General features: G+C 45.1%; 1 protein-coding gene and 1 long non-coding RNA gene across 21 annotated transcripts in view; one reads left to right on the top strand and one right to left on the bottom strand.

The window, feature by feature from the left end:
• Positions 1-26067, top strand: part of TBC1D8 (TBC1 domain family member 8) — a 139646-nt gene that overhangs the window by 66935 nt on the left and 46644 nt on the right. For 8 of the 20 annotated variants that reach the window (XR_014841366.1, XR_014841367.1, XM_021087165.2 and 5 more), the window contains exons 3-5: positions 14897-15015; positions 18398-18626; positions 21664-21904. Coding sequence is in view for 18 of the 20 variants with exons in the window: in XM_021087165.2 (XP_020942824.2) it covers positions 14897-15015; positions 18398-18626; positions 21664-21904 (589 nt within the window). In the remaining 2 variants the exon portion in view is untranslated. Of the gene's footprint in view, positions 1-13311; positions 13412-14896; positions 15165-17481; positions 18627-21663; positions 21905-26067 lie in introns of all 20 variants that reach the window. The other 12 variants (XM_085018592.1, XM_085018596.1, XM_085018589.1 and 9 more) reach the window with 4 other exon arrangements.
• Positions 641-6403, bottom strand: LOC146404672 (uncharacterized). The gene is made up of 3 exons (XR_014841439.1): positions 6273-6403; positions 2366-2941; positions 641-2082 (listed from the first exon to the last, which is right to left on the bottom strand). It is a non-coding gene; the product is annotated as an uncharacterized LOC146404672 (long non-coding RNA).

Below are 26067 nucleotides of genomic sequence, written 5' to 3' on the forward strand. Positions count from 1 at the left end.
GTGACCTACACCACAGCTCATCCAATGCCGGATCCTTAACCCACTGAGCGAGGTCAGGGATCAATCCTGCGTCCTCAAGGATGCTAGTTGGATTCATTTCCACTGTGCCATGACGGGAACTCCCCCACATCATCTTTATCCATTCTTCTGTCAATGGACACTTAGATTGCTTCCATGTCTTGGCTATTATGAATAGTGCTCCAGTGAATATTGGGGTACATTTGTCTTTTTGAATTAGAATTTTTGTCTTTTTCAGATACTATGCCCAGGAATGGGATTGCTGGATCATATGGTAACTCTGTTTTTAGGTTTTTTTTTTTCTTTGTCTTTTTGCCATTTCTTGGGCCACTTCCGCAGCATGTGGAGGTTCCCAGGCCAGGGGTCTAATTGGAGCTGTAGCACTGGACTACGCCAGAGCCACAGCAACGCGGGATCTGAGCCTCATCTGTGGCCTACACCACAGCTCATGGCAACGCCGGATCGTTAACCCACTGAGCAAGGGCAGGGATCGAACCCGCAACCTCATGGTTACTCATCAGATTTGTTAACCACTGTGCCACAACGGGAACTCCCAAAGATATTTTAAATATGAATTTTATTTTATTCATTTATTTATTTTTGCTTTTTAGGGCCTCACCCATGGCATATTGAGGTTCCCAGGCTAGGGGTTGAATCGGAGCTGTAGCCTCTGGCCTACGCCAGAGCCACAGCAATGCAGGATCCAATCCAGGTCTGTGACCTACACCACAGCTCACAGCAATGCTGGATCCTTAACCCACTGAGTGAGGCCAGGGATTGAACCTACAACCTCATTGTTCCTAGTCAGATTCGGTTCCACTGCACCATGGTGGGAACTCTGAATTTTATTCAATTTTTTTTTTTTAATTTCTTTCTTTTCACAGCCACACCTGCGGCATATGGAGGTTCCCAAGCTAGGGATTGAATTGGAGCTTCAGCTGCCGGCTTACACCACAGCCACAGCAATACTGGATCTGAGTTACATTTGTGACCTAGGCTGCAGCCAGATCCTTAACCCACTGAGTGAGGCCAGGGATTGGACCCACATCCTCATGGATACTAGTCGGGTTTTAACCTTCTGAGCCACGACAGGAACTCTACTCCTACATATTTTAGTGAATATCTCTGAATCCAAGGCCATTCTCTGTCACCACAGTGACGTCATTTAACGGATAGTGGTAACCGGTCCCTTTTCACTTGCACTCAGTGCATGCATGGGCTTCTGGCTGCTTCAGGATCCTTCACAGATCTGGTTGTTCTCATCCATATTCAACCAGAAGCCCACTGCTCATTTGGTTGATGTGTCTCTGATGTCTCTTTTTATCAAGAAAGGCTCCACCTTCCACCCCTACCCCAGCGTTTCCCCCAAGTCATTGACCAGGTAAAGAACTTGGACCAGTCTCTTTACAGAATGTCCTGCTGCTACCCTTGTCTGTTTCCTTACTGGAGGTTATCACCTAACCTATTTTGCCGTCCTTCATGCTTCCTGAAACCTGGCTGGCAGTTGCAGAGGGTCAGTAGAATCCAGATTCATAAGGAATACTGAGCAAGTGGTTGCCCTGCATCTTATCGGGGGCATGTCCTCCAGGTGTTGTCCTCTTGATGCTTAGATTAGTTGATGACCTCTGGTGACAGCTTCCATGGCATTCTTCCCTCTCAGCCTTTTGCCTAGTGGTTTTACCCCTTGCCGTCATAGTCTGAATAAATTTTTCTCTACCCGTTGCAAAATGGTGCATTTCCAATTTGATCATTCCTTTCACAGCTGTTGGCTTGAGCTTGTGGGTAAAGAACTTGACCTCATCATTTAGGATGTTTGGAACATTGAGGAAAGGGAGCGGAAGAAAGGGCTTTCTTTGCCCTTTCGTTGCCTGTGTTTAATGTAAGGGATTGTTGTCTTCAGTGGTGACAAGTGAGTTCTTTTTGGTCTTGTTTGAGCTTTCTTTTTTCTCTAGCTTCCTGCTTCCCTTTTGAGTATCATTTTAAAGGCCATGATCCCCACTCCCAACACTTCATAATGAAAATTTCCATACAGGCAGAAAAGTGAAAAGGACTGTACAGTGAACACTATAAGCCCTGGGTTTTTATTTTTTATTTTATTTTATTTTATTTTGTCTTTTTTTAGGGCCACACCCGCGGCATATGGAGGTTCCCAGGCTAGGGTTGAATTGGAGCCATAGCTGCCAGCCTACACCACAGCCACAGCAATGCCAGATCCTAGCCGCGTTGGTGACCTATACCACAGCTCACGGCAACACTGGATCCTCAACCCACTGAGCGAGGCCAGGGATCGAACCTGCAACCTCAAGGTTCCTAGTCGGATTTGCTTCTGCTGTGCCACAATGGGAACTCCTGCCCTGGGTTTTTACATGATCAGAGTGTTTGCATTCATTGCTGTCTGTTTAGATGCTCAGATTGTACCATCTTCTGCTCACGAGAGCCCTTTCCTGTGCTTCCCATGACTTGATATTGAAGGCTCACTTTGTGCATTTCTTGCCTCTTGCCTGGGATCAGCCATTCCTCCAAGTAGCCCTGGTTCCTTCTGGTGGGAATAGTATTGAGGGACCACAGTCGGAGGTGTGGGGTTGCTCATTGTTACTGGGTTGTCTTTGCTTCAAAGGCTCTTTGAATAGGTATGAGCTAAAAAATGTGTAAAAGAAAAGAAAAAAGATATGAAAAAGAAAAAGAAATCATGCGTTCATACTCAGCTTTCTAATTCAACTGTAAAACGACATGGTTATAACTTGACTTTGATTTTATTTTATTTTTTATTTTTTATTTTTTTTGTCTTTTTGCCATTTCTTGGGCTGCTCCCGAAGCATATGGAGATTCCCAGGCTAGGGGTCGAATCGGAGCTATAGCCACCGGCCTACGCCAGAGCCACAGCAACGCAGGATCCGAGCAGCATCTGCGACCTACGCTACAGCTCACAGCAACGGCAGATCCTTAACCCACTGAGCAAGGCCAGGGATCGAACCTGCAACCTCATGGTTCCTAGTCGGATTTGTTAACCACTGTGCCACGACGGGAACTCCTTGACTTTGATTTTATATTTATCTCTTCTGATCCCCTGAAAATGTTGGTTTCTAACAATATTCACAGAATTATCTATCTTTTCATACATGCACACACATATTGTCTCTAAATAATACCAACATTAAATGATACCAATGCTACTATTAAGAATAAGGGTAGTGAAAGGAAATGGTTTTGCAGCTCTGTTTGGCTTTAGAATATATGTACCTGTGGATGTGTAGTCAAAAATACTGTTGAAAAGTTATTTTCTCTGTGTAATTTTGTCGACAATTATTTTAATAACCCAATAAATAGTTAAGTTTATTTTTTATTATTATAATGTTATTGGAGTAGAGTTGACTTACAATGTTGTGTTAGTTTCAGGTGTACTGCAAAGCAAGTTAATTATATGTATATATATATATTCATATATACACTCTTTTTCCGATTCATTGCTCATACAGATTTTATTCAAAATTGAGTAGATTTCCCTGTGCTATTTAGCAGGTCTTGGCTAGTTTTGTATTTTAGGTAAAATAGTGTGTATATATTAATCGTTAACTCCTAATTTATGCCCCCACCTTTGGTACCATAAGTTTGATTTTTAAGTCTGTGGGTCAGTTTCTATTTTGTAAATAAGTTCTTTTGGAGCATTTAAAAAATGAGATTCCACATGTAAGTGAAATCATACCCACATGTAAGAGTATTTGTCTTCCTCTGTCTGACTTACTTCACTTAGTGTGATGATCTCTAGGTCCATCTGTGTTGCTGCAAATGACATTGTTTCATTGTTTTTTTATGGCTGAGAAATATTCCATTGTGTATCTTCTTTATCCATTCCTCTGTCCATGGATAGTTTTTTTGGGGGGAATTTTTTTTTTTTTAATTTTCCCACTGTACAGCAAGGGGGTCAGGTTATCCTTAGATGTATACATTGCAATTACAGTTTTTCCCCCCACCCTTTCTTCTGTTGCAACATGAGTATCTAGACATAGTTCTCAATGCTATTCAGCAGGATCTCCTTGTAAATCTATTCTAGGTTGTGTCTGATAAGCCCAAGCTCCCGATCCCTCCCACTCCCTCCCCCTCCCAACAGGCAGCCACAAGTCTCTTCTCCAAGTCATGGATAGTTTTAATTGGTAAGGATTATACTTTTTCCCTTATTGATTTAACTCAATTTAAAAAACCCAAAGCAGTTTCATGATTAATCAAACCTATAAAACAATAAAAGCAAAATATTTGCAGATAAGCCATGCCCACCCACCCCCACCCCTGGGTGCACACACTTTGTTTTTTACAAAGGTCACATAGATTCTGTTCTATGCCTTGCCCCCCCTTTTTTTTTTTTTTAACTTTTTAGGGCTGCACCTGTGGCATACGGAAGTTCCCAGGCTAGGTGTCTAATCGGAGCTGTAGCCGCCGGCCTATGCCAGAGACACAGCAACGCGGGATCTGAACTGGGTCTGTGACCTACACCACAGCTCACGGCAATGCTGGATCCTTAACCCACTGAACAAGGCCAAGGTTAGAACCTGCAACCTCATAGCTCCTAGTCAGATTCATTTCTGCTGCGCCAGGACGGGAATTCCCCAATAGTTTATTTAACCTATCCTGTACTGATTGACATTTGTGTTGTTTTCAACCTTTACCATGACAAATAATGCCCCGTCGAACAACCTGGTGGATTCCTAGAGGTGGGATTGTTGCATCAAAGGGTAAGGGTTAATTAGACATTAAATTCCCTTCTCTTTATTGGTGTTGTGCTCTTTTAAAATTTCAATCAGCAATGGATCAAAGTGCCTGTTTTCCCAGACTTGCCATCAAATCTATTGTCAAATTTTTTTAATGATTTTTATTTTTTCCATTAGTTGATTTAAAGCATTCTGTCAGTTTCTACTGTACAGCAAAGTGAACCAGTCATACATATATGTGTGTGTATATATATATATATATATATATATATATATATACACACACATATTCTTTTTCTCACATTATCCTCCATCATGTTCCATCACTGTAGTGACTAGATATAGTTCCCTGAGCTATACAGCAAGATCTCATTGCTTATCAACTCCAAAGGCAATAGTTTGCATCTATTAACCCCCGTCTCCCAGTCCATCCCACTCCCTCCCCATCCTCCTTGGCAACCATAAGTCTGTTCTTCATGTCCATAATTTTCTTTGCTGTGGAAGGGTTCATTTGTGCTGTGTATTAGATTCCAGATATAAGTGATATCATATGCTATTTATCTTTCTCTTTCTGACTTACTTCACTTAGAATGAGAGTCTCTAGTTCCATCCACGTTGCTGCAAATGGCATTATTTTGTTCATTTTTATGGCTGAGTAGTATTCCATTGTGTATATATACCACATCTTCTTAATCTGTTCATCTGTTGATGGACGTTTAGGTTGTTTCCGTGTCTTGGCTATTGTGAATAGTGCTGCAATGAACATATGGGTGCATGTGTCTTTTTCAAGGAAAGTTTTGTCTGGATATATATCCAAGAGTGGGATTGCTGGGTCATACGGTAGTTCTACGTGTAGTTTTCTGAGGTACCTCCATACTGTTTTCCATAGTGATTGTACCAATTTACATTCCCACCAGCAGTGCAGGAGAGTTCCCATTTCTCCACACCCTCTGCAGCATTTGTTATTTGTGGATTTGTTAATGATGACCATTCTGACTGGTTGAGGTGGTACCAACCTCATAGTAGTTTTGATTTGCATTTCTCTCGTAATCAGTGAAGTTGAACATTTTTTCAAGTGCTTGTTGGCCATCTGTATATTTTCTTTGGAAAAATGTCTATTCAGGTCTTTTGCAGGGCAGGTATATTTTTAATTATTTATTTTTAATTGTTATTTTCAAGAAAAGTTTTGTCCAGATAAACATTGTATCTTTTTTCTTCTTGATCACTAGTTTTCACCCTTTTGATTCTGATATGCATTTCTGTAATTTTCATTAATGATTTTTTTCTGCTTGGGATTTGTTGAGAATCTTGAGTCTGTGTGTTTATGGTGTTCATCAAACTTGAAAAAAATTTCAGTCATTATTTCTTGAAAATTTTTTTTCTTGGAGTTCCCTTTGTGGCTTAGCGGTAACTAATATCCATGAGGATGCTGGTTTGATCCCTGGCCTCACTAGTGGGTCAGGGATCTGGTGTTGCTGTGAACAGTGGTGTAGGTCGCAGACATGGCTCAGATCGTGAGTTGCTGTGGCTGTGGTGTAGGCCAGCGGCTACAGCTCTGATTTGACCCCTAGCCTTGGAACTTGCATATGCCGAGGTTATGGCCCAAAAAAAAAATTTTTTTTTTCCTGTTCTCTGGTCCCCCCTTCCCCCTTTTCCAAAGACCCTACTGAGGAGTTCAGGCTGCTTGTTCTTGTCTCACAGCTCACTGAAGTGCTTTTTTTTTTGTTTTGTTCATCTTTTTCCCTCCGGTTTTCATATTAGATGGTTTATATCACTATATCTTTAAGTGTCTTTTTCTTTTTCCCTGTAATGTCCAATTTACTTTTAACCTCATCCAGTATATTTCTGATTTCAGACTCTATGTTTTTCATCCCTAAAAGTTTGATTTGGGTCCTTTTTTTGTAGCTTCCATTTAATTTTTTTTTTTAGTAACGATTTTTATTTTTTCCATTATAGCTAGTTTACAGTGTTCTGTCAATTTCTACTGTACAGCAAAGTGACCCAGTCACACATAGATATATACATTCTTTTTTTTCACATTATCCTTCATCCTGCTCCATCGTAAGTGACTAGACATAGTTCCCAGTGCTAGATCTCATTGCTTATCCATTCCAAAGGCAATAGTTTGCATCTATTAACCCCGGTCCCCCCCCCACCCCCCGTGTAGCTTCCATTTAGTTTCTCACCATCCTCATGCTTTGCTGTACTTTTTGAACACATGGAGTATATTTATAGCAGGTGTTTTCTGTCTTTGTCTAGGGATTGTTTTTTCTGTATCATTCCTTGTTCTGTTTCTATTGATTGATTTCTGTTTATGTAGGTCAAAAATCCCCACATCTTTGCCATTCTCCCTGCTTCTGCTTGTCACAAGTGTTTCTAATGGCACCAGTACAAGGACATTTTAATGACTCTTTCAATTATAAATTAAAAATCTATTGTACTTTTAGCATCGAGGAAGTCGAGTTTGTTTTTCACATACCGCAGGTAATTTGAGGGACTCATTCTAATTTGAAGGCCAAAAAGGGCAAGGAAATTATGTAAAAAGAAGGGTTTAGAACTTACTTTCTTAAACTGTGTAATGAGAAACATACACAGGTTTTTTTTTTTTAAAGAAGTCACTATGATGTGATGTTGACATTGAATTTTACATGTCCCTATTAAGATGCTGCTTCCAACAGTATCATTCAAATGTTAGAATCCACTTTAAGAATGTGAGGTTTTTGAAAATTCAAGCTTGGGTCCAACCCTTACCCCTGTCATTTGTAATTTGGACGAGATTCCTGGCCTCTGAATTTCTCTGTGTAGAATGAGCATTGAGTGGAATTGAAGAATGACACTGCCCTTGACTGTTACACTTTTTTTTTTTTTTTTGTCTTTTTTGCTATTTCTTGGGCTGCTCCTGTGGCATATGGAGGTTCCCAGGCTAGGGGTCTAATCGGAGCTGTGGCCGCCAGCCTACGCCAGAGCCACAGCAACGCAGGATCCGAGCCGCGTCTTCGACCTACACCACAGCTCACGGCAACACCAGATCCTTAACCCACTGAGTGAGGTCAGGGATCGAACCCGCATCCTCATGGATCCTAGTCGGATTCGTTAACCACTGCGCCACGACGGGAACTCCCGACTGTTACACTTTTAATTAGTCCATTTGTGGTTTGTGTGGCTTTTAGCCCAGGCATTTAGACAGAAGACTTTTAGTGTTTGGACGGTAGAGAAATGTTTTACTATTGCTAAGAAACAGATTTGAATAATGCACATGTAATGCCTATTTCATCAGGATCTAGGTAGCTGGAGAAGATGCTTAATTCAGTTGGATATTTATTATGCAGAAAGGAATAGTTGCTTTTTAAAACCGACGCTGGATCCAGTTATTGATGGCTGTGTTCATGCAGAAGCTGTAGGTGTAGACAATGAGATGCTTGTTTTATTTCCTGAGAATACCTCTGGGGAAAACCTAGGGGAGTAAATACTGTGTGTGGGTGTCAAAGTGACTCAGCTGTTGGAAGCTGCACCCTGTTCCCCCCTACCCCCGCCCCATTCCCCAGGCTCCCGTCTCTACTGTGTGTTACCGAAAGAGACAGAAGAACAGGACTTAAGGTTGGCTCTTGTCTGCAGTTTAGATTTCTCACCTGAAAAAAATGGAAAAAACACTAACTACCTTGTGATGTTTTTTATGAAAATAAACACGGTTAAGTGTCCACCCTACTTGACAAAATGCTTAGCTCATGCTAGGACCTCAGAAAGTGTCCTGTGTCTGCACCTCTGGCTGGTCTTTCTTAGAACATCAAGTTGGTGTGTTGTTTTGTTTTGTTTTTAATTTTTTGTTTGTTTGGTTTTGGGTTTTGTTTTGTTTCGTTTTTGCTTTTCAGGGCTGCGCACGTGGTATATGGAACTTCCCAGGCTAGGTGTTGAATCAGAGCTGTAGCCACTGGCCTACATCACAGCCACAGCAATGAGGGATCCAAGGGGCTTCTGCGACCTACACCACAGCTCATGGCAACACCAGATCCTTAACCCACTGAGTGAGGTCAGGGATCGAACCCGCATCCTCATGGATCCTAGTCGGATTTGTTAATTGCTGAGCCTCGAAGGGAACTTCAAGTTGGTTATGTATATCTCCATCAGTGCAGTTGGTTTTATGGGCACAGTTGAGGATTCTAATGTATTTGAGTTTTGTATCGGCATTTATAAATCTGATTTTTGACCTCTTGTGCGTGTGGGTAGTGTTTAAGATCCGCTGAAATTGAATTTTCTTAGAATATAAAAAACACTTTTTTTCTGTGAAACTAGGGCCCTCATGAAGCAGAGTATACTTGTGCTAATCGGATTGCTGTTACAGTCCACAGCGCTCCTATGCATTTTGGCTGTATGTAGCTAGGCTAGGGCCGCTGTAACAGCATTCCCTAGGCCAGATGGTGTAAACAACAGAAATGGGTTTTCTCATCCTTCTGGAGACCAGAAGTCCAAAATCCAGGTGCTGACAGGGTTGGTTTCTCTTGAAGCCTCTCAGCTTGGTGTGCAGACAGCCGCCTTCTTGCTGTGTCCTCACTTAGTCCCTCCCTGGTACCTCTTCCTTTTCTTAGAGGGACACCAATCCTACCTGATCAGGTCCCCCATCTTTATGCCCTCATTTAACCTTAGTTACCTCCTTAAAGGCCCTAATCTTCAAATATGGTCACGTTGGGGGTTAGGGCTTTGTATATGAATCTGGCGGGAGGTACACACAGTTCAGGTCATAACAGCAGCTCTCTGTCTTGGCTTTGGAAGGCTCACAGCAGAAGCAGAGGAGGTATCGCTGTTTTGTTGAGTCAGTTTGTAGCCTTTTTATCATCCTGCCCCTTCAGTGGCTAGCAAGTCCTCACATTCTTATTTTCTCATCTTTACTTTTTTTCATCACTTATGTGTTTGTACTGTGGCAGCTTTCACACTTCTTTTTTTTGACCATGCCCCACAGACAAATAAATTTATTTATTTATTTATTTATTTTTTATCTTTTCATCTTTTAGGGCTGCACCTGTGGCATATGGAGGTTCCCAGGCCAGGGGTCCAATCAGAACTGTGGCCGCCAGCCTACACCACAGCCACAGCAATGCTGTGTATAACTCTATAAAGACTTCACAAGTTAGTAGTCGCCCACATAAAGTGGCATGTGTTCTATTTTCACTTTCATTAAAAAAAAAAAGATGGAGTTCCCATTGTGGCTCAGTGGTTAAGCGAACCCAGTTAGTATCCATGAGGACATGGGTTTGATCCCTGGCCTCACTCAGTGGGTTAAGGATCTGGTGTTGCCGTTGCTGTGAGCTGTGATGTAGCTCGCAGACACAGCTCTGATCCCACGTTGCTGTGGCTGTGGTGTAGGCTGGTGGCCACAGTTCTAATTGGACCCCTGGCCTGGGAACCTATATATGCCACAGGTGCGGCCCTAAGAGACAAAAAGATAAAAAACAAACAAACAAACAAAACCCACACAAAAACCAATGATTTTTCTGGTGGGCTACATCGTGTAGCTGAAAAACATGGCTACTGTGTGGGTTCAGAGCTTTGATGAGTGATAGAGGTTAAGGGACTTTCCTTTTTAGTCCTTTGAGGTCACGGGTGTGCAGTCAGCTTGCACTGATGGACAGTATTTTTGAAACCCATCATAAGACTTCCCTGCAGAGGAGATTGGAGTTCAGAAAATTTCCCTGCCATTTGGCAACTTCTGTAGGGAGGAGAGGACAGGCGGATGGGAACGTTCCGTCATGGTGATTGTCTTTGCAGGGTGAGCCACTCAGCTGTGTCAGCACATGGTGAGGGGGGAGCTTGTAATGAAACCTAACTGCGGCTTGGTGATGGATTTTGCATGCGTGCATATTTTCTCTCTCAAGGTGTGAGCTTAGCTCTGTTCTAGAATGAGTTTCTCCTATTCTGAGGCTCCTCCCCAGTAGGTAGAAGGAATTTTTAAAGGATAAAAGCCTAGTGTTTGGATGACATGGTCTCATGTCTTGATTCCACATAGTAGACTTTGTGGAGGCTCGGTTGGCATGGGTTTCTTGGCATCTGCTTAGCAGGTGAAGAAGACGCACCTGGTTTAGCAGCTAACTCCTGGCCCCATGAGCTTAGGAACAGGACCCATGAAAACCTGTCTTGTGGCATCCCAGAAGGTGCACTCAGGAAAATGAGATGGCAGGGAGAGTGCACTCTGTGTGCAAGCACAAAGTAGCATTTTGTTTGTTTGGTTTGGTTTTTTAGGGCCACACCTGTGACATATGGAGGTTCCCCGGCTAGGGGTCCAACGGAGCTGACGCTGCCAGCCTACACCACAGCCACAGCAATGTAGGATCCGAGCCACATCTGTGACCTATACCACAGTTCACAGCAACGCTGGATCCTTAACCCACTGAGTGAGGCCAAGGATTGAACCTATATCCTCATGGGTACTAGTTGTATTTGTTCCTGCTGCGCCACGATGGGAACTCCCCAAAGCAGCATTTTGAGTATCCATCCCTAGGAAGTACTGGACCTAAAGGATCATGTAAATGTTATTAAAATCAAAATGTAGCTTCTTAGGGGAGGACCCCAGGGCACCTGAGGGTTATAGAGACTGAGTTCACCCCTGGTTCACCCTTCCTTCGATACACATGACCTTGGAGAAGATGTTTGCACCCCCTTTCCTCACTCAGCCTCCATTGCATGTCAGTGAGGCCAAGCCTGGAACAGAAAGGCCACAGGGCCATCCGCTCCCCCTCAGTTCTTCCTCATCCTCCAGGTCTTTTTTCTTTTTCTTTTTTCAGTCAATTAGGAAATACATGGAAACTTACAACAAAAGGCAAACGATAGACCATCAGGACAGATACTCCATCTTCCATGCGGTCCTTGCCTTTTTTTTTTTTTTTTAATATTCTGACCAGTTGGTTTTATTATGATGGGTAATAAAGGATGAGGATCGAGAAAGAGAAAACCTTAAAGTGCCAGAGAAGAGTGGAGAGCTGGCAGCCTCAAGGAGTCGGTGATAAATTGATCAATCTAAGAAAGAACTGGAAATTTTGATTTGAGCCAACTTTGAGGATTATCATCCAGGAAGAGCAGCTCAGAAAGCTCTGAAAACTATGTCCTCCATTAGAAGTTGAGACCGTTTATACAATTTTCTTTGAGACAGAGGGCTCCGCGTCAAACAACATGTTAATGAATTTATGTAATTCGGATCTAAGTGGCATCCTGGTGGGTCATGTGACTGCTAAGAAGATGAAGAGGGAATGTTCCCTTTAAGGAGCTGCCTTGTTGGTGCTAGGAGAAGGCTGCTCTTGGTGGTGGAGCAGGTGTTCCTGCCGATTGTGGGGGGTCTGGTCGATGCCTCATGCAGATACACATGCTCACTGGGGGCGGGGGGCAGAGGGCAGAGAAAAATTTTTTTGTTTATGTTTTTCCTTGCCTTGCCATAAAATAGGAATTTTATTTCACACTGGCTCCTATGGCCCCAAGACTCTCTCCTGAGACAAAATGTGTGATGGGCTCTCCTGTTTCCCAAAGACGCCATTGCTGACCTGAGACATTCAGGGGGTGTTCTGGTGACTAACACCTACCTAGCTGCCACCCGAGGACACTGAATGGCAGAGGAGATTTAAGACAGAGGCTGGTATTTTAAGAGTTCCCATTGTGGCTCGGCGGGTTAAGAACCCGACTGGTATCCATGAGGATTTGAGTTGGATCCCTGGCCTTGCTCAGTGTGTGTTAAGGATCCGGTGTTGCTGCGAGCTGTGGTGTAGGTTGCAGATGTGGCTCAGATCCTGCATTGCTCTGGCTGTGGTTTAGGGGGGCAGCTGTAGCTCTGATTAGACCCCTAGCCCGGAACTTCCATATGCTGTGGGCGCAGCCCTAAAAAGACAAAAAAAAAAAAAAAAAGTGGAGGTGATAAATTAGATAATTAGATGGGTATCAGCCGTGTCAGCACTGAAGATGAGGGGCCAGGCAGATTGTGCATCCTCCCTTCACATTGAAGATGTTTGGAAGCCTCCAGAGAGCCTGGAAACAGGTGGATGGAGGGAGACTGTTGTTTCAAAACGATCTTGCCGTTTAGGGAGCCTGAAGGGCCAGGGGCTTCCTGACAGGCAGGGGCCTCTAGGTGGGTGGGAAGTAGATAGAGATCGTGACCACTCGCCCCAAGGGGGCTGCTTCTTGGACTTAAGATCCTGAAAGAGCAAAACAAGGGAGATGGGACTGATGGCTAGATAGCAGGGCAGAGTCACTAGTTGTTATAGACTGGGTGGCACCCGCCACCTCCAATTCAAGGCTCAAAGCCCTAACGCTCCAGTGTGATGACATTAGGAGGAGGCGGAACCTCTGGGAGGTAATTAGATTGAGATGAGCTCCTGAGGGTAGGGCTGCCGATGGAATTTGCATCCTTATCAGAAGGATGCGAAGTCTGCTTCAGTGAAACCAAAGGACTTTGCTTTGGCGATGCCATTCCAGAGTGGTAATCCAAGCCACCACAGTGACAACACTGGATCCCTAACCCACTGAGCCACCAGGGAACTCCAGTACCATCATTGGAAGCTCTCATCTTTTTCTTTATAAAGTATTCTCCTAGATTCTTCTTTTTGCTCTTTCCCAGACTGCTCAGCAGAACAGCGCTCCTAGTACATACAGGTGTACTCCATAGCCACCCCCATCTGCAGGTCCAGGGGGAGTTCTCTGGCATTCTTATGCTTCAGGTATGTGTAAGATCTGCAGCACGTGTGTTCACACTGTGGGGAGAGGAAGGTCCAGGTTAGCACAGAGACCTGCCCTCTGGGTTGGCAGTGTGTGTGGCTCTGCAGTTTGTTAGGGCTCTCAGGTTGGCTCTATCATTCTGCACTTCGGCTACATGGCTTGACATTAGACCAAGTATTCATCTCCCCCTTCCCATCTGGGAAACCTGGCCCTCCTGGCCAGCCCTTTACCTATTTCTACTCTAGGCATATTCAATGCACACATGCCTCTCCTTGTCCAGGACAGCACTTGCTTAAGTCTTGGACTTGGTCAAACCTCTGTCATGTCACCAGGAGCTGGCACAGTGCCCATGCCAAGGTGCCTGTCATCCAGTGGGGAGGCCTAGGAGGCTGCTTGGGAGGAAATAATAGCAACTAAAAGGTCTTGGCTTCTTGGTAACACTGTTGTTTAATGCTTCATTCATAGGCTGATGGTTTTCTTAGTTGCCTTGGAAAGAAATTAACTTAGTAGCTACTTTTTTTTTTCTTTTTCTTTTTGGGGCTGCAGGTGTGGCATATGGAGGTTCTCAGGCTAGGGATCAAATCCGAGCTGTAGCCACCAACGTATACCACAGCCACAGCAACACCAGATCTGAGCTGCGTCTTCGACCTACATCACAGCTCATGGCAATGCCAGATCCTTAACCCACTGCGTAAGGCCAGGGATCGAACCTGCATCCTCATGGATGCTAGTCAGATTTGTTTCCACTGAGCCACGACAGGAACTCCTGAGTAGCTACTTTTTAATGCACCTGTGGCTTGGGGGTTTTTTGGCCTCACCCATGTGGAAGTTACAGGGCTAGGGTTGAACCCGCCCACAGCAGTGACTTGAACCACAGCAGTGACAATGCTGGGTCCTTAACCTGCTGAGCCACCAGGAAACTCCTCCCCTGTGGTTTTAGCATGTACAATAAAACCTCTTTTTCTATATGTTCTTAAGGGATTCTGTTGTAAAAGATATGAAGTACAGATTTGTAAACCTGGAAGTTTCCTTCAAGGTCCTCAGGCTGCCAGCAGAGGCCCGTCCCCCTGTGAAGCTGGGCTGAGGTCTTCTTTGAGGGACCCCCTTCTCACATGGGATGTTCTGCGAGGCTCTTCAGAATCCGGGAATGGCTTTTGGTTTAAGTACAAATGTTCTGCCAATTGAGGGGAGGTGGCGTTTGCGAGGCCGGCAGGACGCCCACCTCTCTGGGTCCAGGGAGGACTCGGCTGGTCTCCTGACCCATCCGTGTGGCAGAGGGGCAGGTGTTGGCAAAGCCCAGGGCTGGGTGAGGGGACCATGGCCCCAGCGCAGGTGCCTCCCTTGTCAGCTGGCAGACTGTGGCCCAGGATGTGAGGAACCGCAACGTTTCACCATCAGGAATGCAGGACTCCTATTTGGAAAATGAGTTCATCTTCTAGGAATTGTTTTGTCTTTTAATCTCTATGTCTTTGTCTGTTCTCACCCAGGAGCCACGTTAGAGGAAATCACCCAGCACTGGGACTGGCTGGAGCAGAATCTCCTCCATACCTTGTCCGTCTTTGACAATAAAGACGACATCGCCAGCTTCGTCAAAGGGAAAGTGAAGGTGGGTCCCCTGGCCGTGACACTTCTCCCCTCTGCTCTGTCTTTCTTAGCACTTCCGTGGAGCATTCTGGACACTAGAGTGTTTGTTTGTTTTGTTCTTTTGTCTTTTTAGGGCTGCACCTGTGGCATATGGAGGTTCCCAGGCTAAGGGTCAAATTGGAGCTACAGCTGCTGGCCTACATCACAGCCATAGAAATGTGGGATCCGAGTTGTGTCTGGAACTTACACCACAGCTCATGTCAACGCCAGATCCTTAACCCACTGAGCGGGGCCAGGGATTGAACCCATATCCCCATGGATGCTGGTTGGGTTTGTTTCTGCTGAGTTATAATGGGAACTCCCTAGAGTGAATTCTCAATTTTGAAAGGACACAACAAGAGCAGCAGCGCACCCCTTTGGGGCTGAGGATACTTTTGGGATCAGGTAGAAGGCAGTCTCCTGAGTCCAGGCGGAGTGGCAGAGCTGGCTGCTGTCCCATGCTGTCACCTCTGACATGTGGCATCAGTGGGTGGGCACAGCTGCAGTGGGTCCTGTCCAGCTTGTGTGTTACCACTGCAGCCTAATCCAACTTGGTTCTCCGGGTCAGGCTGTGCCGGGGCTTGTGACAGAAATACCCACTTCACAGTTCTTTTTCACATTTCCCGTCTTTTCTTGCTCTCACCTTGGCTGTAGTGGCTCTTCAGTTTATGTGTTTTTCTTCTTAATTGGGAGGAAGGAAACTCATTTCTATTTGCAGTGGCTTTCAGAAATCTTCTTTGGTGGGGGCGGGGGGGCTCCTCCACCCTCTTGGTTTCTGTGCCGGGGGCCTGGAAATTAAACTGATAAGGCAGATGAACAAGTGAGACAGTGTTTATCAGCCTGTGCAGGGCACATACAGGTGGGAGAAATTGTGATGAGTAACTCAAAGGGATGGTTAGGATTTGGAGTTCCTACAGCATCACAATGAGCAGTGCATCAGTAGAGAAGTAACGAGTTAGAGGAGAAGGTGTGTGGGCTTTTCAGGGCGGCCGACCTCAGGACAGTGGATGGAGGAGTGAGACTAATGGGAGGTGAGGTCTACTCCAGTTGGGTTGTCACATAGCTTCCTCTTGGCACCTTGCAAGTTGATCAGAGTCTAGAGCTGTCTCTGGTCATTCCAAGTCTGAGAGCTGCCTTCCTCTTTCTGGCACAGGAGGGGGAGACACCTTTACAAATGGCAGTTTGTGTCCTGTTTTTAGGTCAATAGCAGGGGAGGGCAGGGAATTTTTTTGGCATCTGCTGTTTCTCAAGGGCCTACAGCTCGAAATAATTCTTGTGCAAAGTGGCATGTTTTGGGGTGGCTTATCCTGATCTCCTAGACTTCAAATCAAACCGGCCTTTAACTCCCAGGGTGGCTTCTGTCCTGGAGCAGGGCTGGAAACTGAGGGGTCCAGCTTGTCTGAGGCTAGATGTACCTTTGGGGCCACAGTGTGTGATATGGTTCTCCCTTTGTTCCAGGCAGCTGGGAAGGACCTGGGAACAGGGGTTTTCCTACTCAGTCCTGCCCACGTGGCGATTCTCTGATGCTTTGAAGGAGTCCATCTGCTTCAAGCTGTGCTGTAACCAGACCCAGCAGTCAGGCCAGCATCAGTGGGGCAGCCCTCGTGGCTCTGTCTGCAGCCCTGTCTGCTCTCTATGGAGTCTTGTTAAAAATCCCCTTCACATCTCATGGTGCAGAGCATTTATTATATATTAGATACACTTTTAAAACACTCATCTCTCTTGGAGTTGCCGTCATGGCATAGTGGTTAATGAACCTGACTAGCAACCATGAGAATACGGGTTCAATCCCCAGCCTCACTCAGTGGGTTAAAGATCCAGCATTGCTGTGAGCTGTGGTGTAAGCCAGTGGCTACAGCTCCGATTCGACTCCTAGCCTGGGAACCTCCATATGCCACAGATGTGGCCCTAAGAAGACAATAATAATAATAATAATAATGAATAAAGTAAAATACTCACTTCTCTTAATTATAAGGTTTTTTTTAAATACTCTCATCCGTGCTATATGGAAGTCCCCAGGCCGAGGATTGAATTCAGGCTGCAGCTGTGGCAATGCCAGATCCTTTAACCCACTGTGCCAGGCTGGGGATCAAACCTATGCCTCCGCAGCGACAACTGCTGCAGTTGGATTCTTAACCCACTGCACCATAACAGGAACTCCTAAGTTTTATAATATCTTGCTAAATTAAAATTTGGAAAAGAAAGAAAAACATGAGGAAAATGTACATCATTTGAAATTTCACGAGCCTTCAGATTTACTTTTTAAGCAATTTTATTTTATTTATTATTTTTATTATTTGAGTGTCAGATTCTGGCCTAAGGGTCTTTTTTTGTCCCCCCTTCTTTTTTTTTTTTTTTTTTTTTTTGTCTTTTTGTCTTTTGTCTTTTTTGTTGTTGTTGTTGCTATTTCTTGGGCCGCTCCCGCGGTACATGGAGGTTCCCAGGCTAGGGGTTGAATCGGAGCTGTAGCCACCGGCCTACGCCAGAGCCACAGCAACGCGGGATCCGAGCCGAGTCTGCAACCTACACCACAGCTCACGGCAACGCCGGATCGTTAACCCACTGAGCAAGGGCAGGGACCGAACCCGCAACCTCATGGTTCCTAGTCGGATTCGTTAACCACTGCGCCACGACGGGAACTCCTGTCCCCCCTTCTTATTAGGGCTGCACCTGTGGCACATGGAAGTTCCCAGGCTAGGGGCTTCATCAGAGCTGCAGCTGCCAGCCTACACCACAGCCACAGCAACACCAAATCCGAGCCACATCTGTAACCTACACCACAGCTCCCTTAACCCACTGAGCAGGGCCAGGGATTGTACCTGCATCCTCATGGGTATTACTTGGCTTTGTTACTGCTGAGCCACGACGGGAACTCCTTCCATCTTCTGTATAATAGTTTGCATCTGCTAATCCCAGGCTCCCAATCCACCCACCCCCTCCACCTTGACAACCACCGGTTTGTTTGTTCTCTGTCCATGAGTCTGCTTCTGTTTCATAGATAAATTCATTGTGAAAAGACCAACTTTTAACTCCACCTTGGGTAGTTCTTCGTGGTGGATGCCTTGAGTTCACGCTGAGGCAGTCATTTGACCTCATGTCTCTGGCGGGAAGAGCAAGGGGGGCTTATCAGTTGTGGGAACTGGGGCTCAGAAGTCAGATCCACCCAAGAGCCTTGTGTCTGGTGAGTGGCTGAGAGGGACTGGCCTGGGGCCCCCGGCCTAGCCGGCCTCCCTCCCCCAGGGGCATGTATCTGGGGGGTGGATGGTCCTTTGCACGTGTCTGTCTAAGCAGCACTGGTTCTCCAGGACCTCGTGTGGCCGTCTTTGCCCCTCCTGACCCAGGATGGTCCCCTCTCTGTGTGTCAGGCTCTCATCGCTGAGGAAACAAGCAGCAGGCTGGCCGAGCAGGAGGACGAGCCTGAGAAGTTCCGGGAGGCCCTGGTGAAGTTCGAGGCCAGGTTCAACTTCCCGGAGGCTGAGAAGCTAGTCACCTATTACTCATGCTGCTGCTGGAAGGGCCGGGTGCCCCGGCAAGGCTGGCTGTACCTCAGTGTCCATCACGTGTGCTTCTACTCTTTCTTCCTGGGCAAGGAGCGTGAGTGACAGTCATGGCCTTTCATGGGGGGTAGGGGGAGGAGCAGGACCATGGGATGCTCAGCGTGGTCCTGGATGTGTCACCATGTGGAGGGTTAGACGACAAAAATTTAAATAAGTGGTTGAGATGATAACAGGTGACCCGGGATTAATTTCCAGGTGACCTGTGCACACGATTATATTGTATATATGACTAGCACTAAGGGAGTATGATTTTGTGGGAATTCATTTTTTCTGCCTAAGGAGCCTTTTTGTGTCGCTCCATTCATGTAGCTATGGAAGGGTTTTTGCTACTAGCGCTTTGAAGACAGTGTTGGAACTGCTGGCCCAGTGGTTCTAAAGGGGAAGGACAGCTTGCTCTTTGGGACCCGGGGTGGGGGTGGGGAGGCATTTAAAGAATTCCCAGCCTGAAGGTCATGACTGCTCTTGGGAGAGCGGCAGTCATTCCCAGAAGGGGGTTCCCCACTCAGGTCCCGCTGAGATCCGGGCAGGGTTCACTTCACACACCTGGGTCCACCCACAGTCTTCATTCTGGGCGGTGGAATTCCAGAGGTGAAAAAGGAAAGCCACAGGATCAGTTGTATGTTAAGATTTTAAGTCACTGCCGTTGAAACGTCTTCCAGAACAGAGTGTTTAGGGGGCCCCCACAGGGTGGTGCATATGCAGCCTCTATACTTAAGTGGTTAGGCATATCTTTTTTCCTTCCTGAGTTGATGCTTGTTTTGAGTGGGACCAGTGGTCAGGGCTCCTTTTAACTCTGCCACTGCCCGTGTCCTGCCCTTGGCCATCCCTCGAGGTCCCCGTGCCATCGGCCTGGGTTCTGATGCTCCAGGACACGCAGCCACAGCCTTCCCCACCCTGGAAGGTGCTCTCGCCTCGCCTGCACCATGCCCGCTATCTGCCGTCTGAAATGCTTCTCAGGATTAACCCCTGCCTTTCTTGCCTTCCCCATTCTTACTTCTTAGGAAAATCAAGATCCAGTTCAGATTTTCCCACCTCCACGAAGCCTCCCCTGGTTCCCTTATACTTTTCCTGCATTTGTATCTCGTTCTGAGTCCTGTCCAGCCAGTGGCTGCTTATTTGCTTACATGTCTGCTGTTTTCGTTTAAACGAGCTTCTTTTTTTTTTTTTTTTTGGTTTTTTTTTGTGTTTTTTTTTTTTCTTAGGGTTGCACCTGCGACATATGGAGGTTCCCAGGCTAGGGGTCGAATCGGAGCTGCAGCTGCCGGCCTACACCACAGCCACAGCAATGCTGGATCTGAGCCATGTCTGTGACCTACACCACAGCCCATGGCAACTCCGGCTTCCTGACCCACTGAGAGAAGCGAGGGATGGAACCAGCATTCTCGTGGATACTAGTCAGATTTGTTATCACTGAGCCCCAAAGGGAACTCCCTAAAGAGTTTGTTAAGTGCAGGTCTCTTCCAATAGAGAGAGAGGCTTCATGACTGAGAGCTGTTAGCGTAGAGGGAGTGTGCATGAGTAACAGACTAGAGAAGCAACCAGAAGTAGCTCATGAAGCTTATTCTCACGATTGATGTAGAAATGTCGCCTTTTAAGTTATTACAGCACTGAAGACTTTATTTCAGAATAAATGGAGAGAAATGATAGAAATAATCGTTAATCATCCCCTCCTTTATTTGAAAAGGAAAATGAGTATTTCCTGACACTTGCTGATCATTGTCACTATACCAAATTTTGTTAAGTTGATAAAATCTGGAAAAAAGAAAGGAGCCCTAGTATTTAATGACATTTATTATTTTAAGTTGATATGTCCATCTCTGCTTTGCACTAGCATGCCAGCCTAATGACCTGCCTTTGTTTCTTTTTGTTTCTTTTTTTTTTTTTTTTTGGTTTGTGTTTTGGTGAAACCGATGGCATGTGGAAGATCCTGGGCCAGGGATCACCTGCACCACAGCAGTGACAATGCTGCATCTGTAGCCTGCTGAGCCACCAGGGAACTCTCTGGAAACATTTCTGAGCATAGAATACTTGATTATAAAAGGTACCATATTACTTTTTTTTTTTTTTTTTTTTTCCCGCATCTGCACTTAAGGCATATGGAAGTTACAGGGCTAGGCTTTGAATCAGAGCTGCATTTGAGGTCTGTGCCACAGCCACACCAGATCTGAGCCACATCAGTAACCTGTGCCACAGCTTACGGTAGTACTGGATCGTTAACCCACTGAGCGCAGCCAGGGATGGATGGAATGCTCATCCTCATAGAAATAATGTCAGGTCCTTAACCCACTGAACCACAAAGGGAACTCCTCGTATTTCTTTATAAAGGGTTCCATAGAAATTACTTGTACTCTGTTTTCTAAGATTTAAACAATGGCCACTTGACAGTCTAAATGTTAGGTCTGTTCCTCTACCCCAGATCATGGGTCCTCTTTTGTCCTCCTTTTTTTCATAGCTTATGTCAGAAATGCTGCTTCTGAGCCCAGAATTTGTGTGGATTGAGAAACTTCTAGAACTTTTGCAAATATTTAAGTCGAAATGTTTTATTGGGGAAAGTTTTCATGTTGTTGACTTGGTATTTCAGAATGTTGTCCCTCTTATAACTTGGGAAGTTTTGCTTAAATCTTTATGATAATTATTAGTACATGAGTTGGGTTCTACCTTACTGTGCTGTGCTTCCTCTTTCCTGCTCTGGTTGAAAAGGTAGTTGCATTTCAGCTGCAGGAAAAGCTTTGTACTCTGGCTGTTGCTGCTGCACTCAAGTTTGGGTTCCGCATTAGGGTAAAATCTGTATTTACCCTTTTTTGGGGGGGGGGCTTTTTTAGGGCCATACCCTTGGCATATGGAGGTTCCCAGGCTAGGGGTCAAGTCGGAGCTGCAGCAGCCGGCCTACACCACAGCCACAGCAACGCAGGATCTGAGCTGCGTCTGTGACCTACAACCCAGCTCACAGAAATGCCTGAACCTTAACCCACTGAGCAAGGCCAGGGATCGAACTGGCATCCTCATGGATGCTAGGCTGATTCGTTTCCACTGAGCCATGACAGGAATTCCTACCCTTTCTTTTTTCTTTCTAGTTAAACTTGTAGTCCCTTGGGTTGATATCCAGAAGTTGGAACGGACATCCAACGTCTTCCTGACGGATACCATCCGCATCACCACGCAGAATAAGGAGCGGGATTTCTCCATGTTTCTGAACCTCGATGAGGTGTTCAAGATCATGGAGCAGCTGGCTGATGTGACTCTAAGAAGGCTGCTGGACAACGAGGGCTTTGACCTGGACCCGGATCTTCAGGAGCCGAGCCAGATCACCAAGAGGTAGGACTCTCCGTCCCCAGGGGTCCCTCACCTCACAAGGGACCATAGCCTCTGTGTCACCATCATGGACACGTGCTTTGTTAGCTTTGTACCACAGTTAAATTTCTCTCGTGGCATAGTCCAGATTTTCCTCTGTCCTTACTCATGACAGATAATAATTGGGAGTGATTTCTTCATGACTTTTTTTTTTTTTTTTTTTTTTTTTTTGTCTTTTAGGGCCACACCCACAGCATATGGAAGTTCCCAGGCTAGGGGTCGAATCTGAGCTGTAGCTTTCAGCCTACACCACAGCCACAGCAATTGGGGATTTGAGCTGCGTCTGTGACCTACACCACAGCTCACAGCAATGCAGAATCCTTAACCCACTGAGTGAGGCCAGGGATCAAACCTGCGTCCTCATGGATGCTAGTCAGATTCGTTTCTGCTGAGCCACGATGGGAACTCCAATTTATTCATTTCCTTATGCAGTATGCTTTGATTCCTGGATTCAATTTCTCCCTTTTTTCAGATATTATATCAAAATTAATTTGCATAAAAATACATCTTGAAACTATAATACAAGTAGCCACATGATAGAATTCTATGCTGCACAGGGCTTTATTAGTATACATTAAGAAATGTTGTTTTTTTCACATTACATTACTTTGGAGAAGTACAGCTGAATTTACTTTGGTTAATTTTGACAAATTGGAGAACTGTGCCTTACTAATAGTGTAAATCAGCATTCTTTGTTATTGGTTTTCCCCAGATTGATACTGGTCACAGGGACTTAGGAGGTAGTTGCTTGAATTATTTGTCACTTAAAAGAAGTTCGAATTGGGAGTTCCCTTCATAGCTTAGCAGTTAATGAACCCGACTAGGATCCATGAGGATGTGGGTTCGATCCCTGGGCTTGATCAGTGGGTTAAGGATCCAGCGTTGCTATGAGCTGTGGTGTAGGTTGCGACATGGCTCAGATCCCATGTTGCTGTGGCTGTGGTGTAGGCTGTAGCTCCGACTCGACCCCTAGTCTGGGAACCTCCATATGCCATGGGTGCGGCCATAAAGAAAAAAAAAGTTCAGCTTTATTATCTACAATTCAGACTGTGGTGTTTGAGCTTGACTGTGTGATTTCTGGCCCCAAAGTTCAAACTGAATAACCGCAGAGACAGTACCTTTGTAAAAGTGCACCTATGTATCCTTTGAAAAACAAGTTACCCATAAAGTGCTGTCCTGGTGGATGTTTTCGATGTAGTTACAGAATCACCATTACCATCTGAATACTACTAGTCATTAAAAATTTTTTTATTGCAGTAAAATATATATAACACAAAATTTGCCGTCTTAACCATTTTTATATTTCAACCTTTTTAAAAAAGTGAAAGATTCTTTAAATTCTATAATGCTTTAGAGTTTTCAAAAGTATCACACACATGATTTCATCTAATTCCATAATAACCCTTTTTTTAAAATACTTCACTCCTGTTTTACCCCTTCCCCTTCCCTCTCCCCATTGGTGACCACTAGCTTATTCTCTGTGTCTGTGAGTTGGCTTCTTTTTTGTCTTATTCACTAGTTGGTTGTATTTTTTAGTTTCCGCTTATAAGTGATATCATACAGTATTTGTCTTTCTTGGTCTGACTTATTTCACTTAGCAAAATGCCTTTCAAATCCATCCACGTTGCTGCAAATGGCAACATTTCATTCTTTTTTATGGCTGAATAGTATTCTATTGCGCACGTGCGCGTGTGTGTGTGTGTCACATCTTCTTTATCCATTCATCTGTTTTTTTCTATACCTTGGCAGTTGTAGTGCTGCTATGAAGATGGGGGTGCATGTAACCTTTTCAATTTAGTGTTTCCAGTTTTTGTTTTTTGTTTTTTGTTTTTCAGATATATGCTTAGGGGTGAACTTGCTGGGTCATAAGGTAGTTCTCTTTTTAGTTTTTCAGGAATCTTCATACTGTTTTCTGTAGTGGCTGCACCAATTTATATTCCCACCAATTTATATGTACAGGTGTTTCCTTTTCTCCACATCCTCGCCAACATTTGTTATCTGTGTTCTTTTTGATGATGGCCATTCTGACATATGTGAGTGATATCTCATTGTGGTTTTGATTGGCATTTTCCTGATGATGAGCAATCATCTTAACCATTTTTTTTTTTTTTCTGACCTCATCCTGGGTATACAGAGGTTTCCGGGCCAGGGATTGAACCTGTGCCACAGCAGCGACCTGAGCCGTTGCAGTGACAACACCGGATCCTTAACCTGCTGTGCCACAGGGAACTCTTTAACCATTTTTAAGCATATGGTTCAGTGGTATTAAGTACATTCATGGTGTTGTATAACCATTACCACCATCTATCTCTTGGGCTCTTAACATCTTTCAAAACTGCAACTCTGTCCCCATTAAACTCTGACTCCCCACTCCTCCCCCAGCCCCTGGCACCCACCCTTCTACTTTGCGTTTCTACAACTGACCCGTCTCAGCGCCTCATATAAGTGAAATCATAGAACATTTGTTTTTCTTTTGTGACTGGCTTATTTTGCTTAGTCTCATGACCTTAAGATTCATCCACATCGTAGCCTGTGTCAGGATTTCCCTCCCTTTGAAGACCGACTAATATTTCATTGTATGTGTATACTGCATTTTACTTACCTGTTTATCCATCAGTGGACACCAAGTTCCATCTGCTTTTGGCTGCTGTGAACCTGGGTGTGTAAATATTTCTTCAAGATTCTGCTTTCAGTTCTTTTGGACACATGCCCAGAAGTAGAACTGCTAGATCATATGATAATTCTAGCTTAATGTTTTGGGAACCACTAGGCATTACAGTTTTCTAAAATTATTCATGTATTTTAACATTTCTATTATTCCTTTAACACATGTACTGTCTTCTCTGAACATTTAGGGGAATATGTATATTTCTAATAAGTGGTCCCCGAATAGAGTGTCGGGAATTTTCATGTATTCAGAAAGGATTCAAAGACCCCTCCTCTTGTGTGCATACATTTTATCTTTATTTTATTTTATTTTAGGGCTGCATCTGTGGCATATGGAGGTTCCCAGGCTAGGGGTCTAATCGGACCTGTAGCTGCTGGCCTACACCACAGCCACAGCAATGCCATATCCGAGCTGCATCTGCAACCTATACCACAGCTCACAGCAGCACTGGATCCTTAACCCACTGAGCGAGGCCAGGGATCAAACCTGCGTCTTCATGGATGCCAGTCAGATTCTTTTCCACTGAGCCACAACAGGAACTCCCATACATTTTAAATTGTTCATGTATAGTCACAAGTAAGGCAAAAATTAAAACCCAGTGCTCTGATTTGTGGGTAAAATTCCAGTGAATTTCATTTGGTTTTGCATCACATCTGATAATCTGATAATTCCTTTAAGCCGGTAGGAGGTGGGCGCTGCTCGCCATTCTTATTAAAGGGGACACTGAGGCCAGCACTGTCCTTTGGTCTCCTGACCCCCGGTCCCCAGCCCCTCCAGGTACCTTCTGGCCCCAGGCTTCCTATAACTGTCTCCGATTCCATCTTAGGGACCAGAAGACAACCCAATCCAGTGGGAGCCCCTGTTTCCATATTTCTTCAAGTATCTCTATGTAGTTTGATACCTGAGTACTTTTGAAACAAGAGGGAAGGAGACAGGGCACCACCTTAGAAATGCGCTAGCCAGAGTTCGCATCGTGGTGCAACGGAAACGAATCCGACTAGGAACCATAAGGTTGCAGGTTCGATCCCTGGCCTTGCTTAGTGGCTTAAGGATCTGGTGTTGCTGTGAGCCATGGTGTAGGTTGCAGACACAGCTTGGACCTGGCGTTTCTGTGGCTGTGGCTGTGGCCAGCAGCTGTATCTCTGATTAGACTCCTAGCCTGGGGACCTGCATATGCTGCAGGTGCGGCCCTAAAAAAGGCAAAAAAAAAAAAAAAGAGAGAGAGAGAGATAGCCATTGAGGACACAACATGAACTCACTGAACCCAGCTAGGTCCAGGATGGTGGAAGATTTCACTTCCAGTGGATGGTGAGCCTCATTCTGAGCTAATTGTAACACATTAGCAGCTAAGCGACAGGCCCATAGGCACCATGACAGTTCGCATGCTGACCATAAAAGGGCAAAAAGTGGGCAGTGGCCCAGTTCCAGGAAATCCCCACCCCTCTCCCTAAATAGTTGG

Source organism: Sus scrofa, chromosome 3, assembly GCF_054392235.1.
Source record: "Sus scrofa isolate SSC_HxYL_T2T_F1_AM1 chromosome 3, Sscrofa_HxYL_maternal_Yorkshire_Landrace_v2.0, whole genome shotgun sequence".
Lineage (NCBI taxonomy): Eukaryota > Metazoa > Chordata > Mammalia > Artiodactyla > Suidae > Sus > Sus scrofa.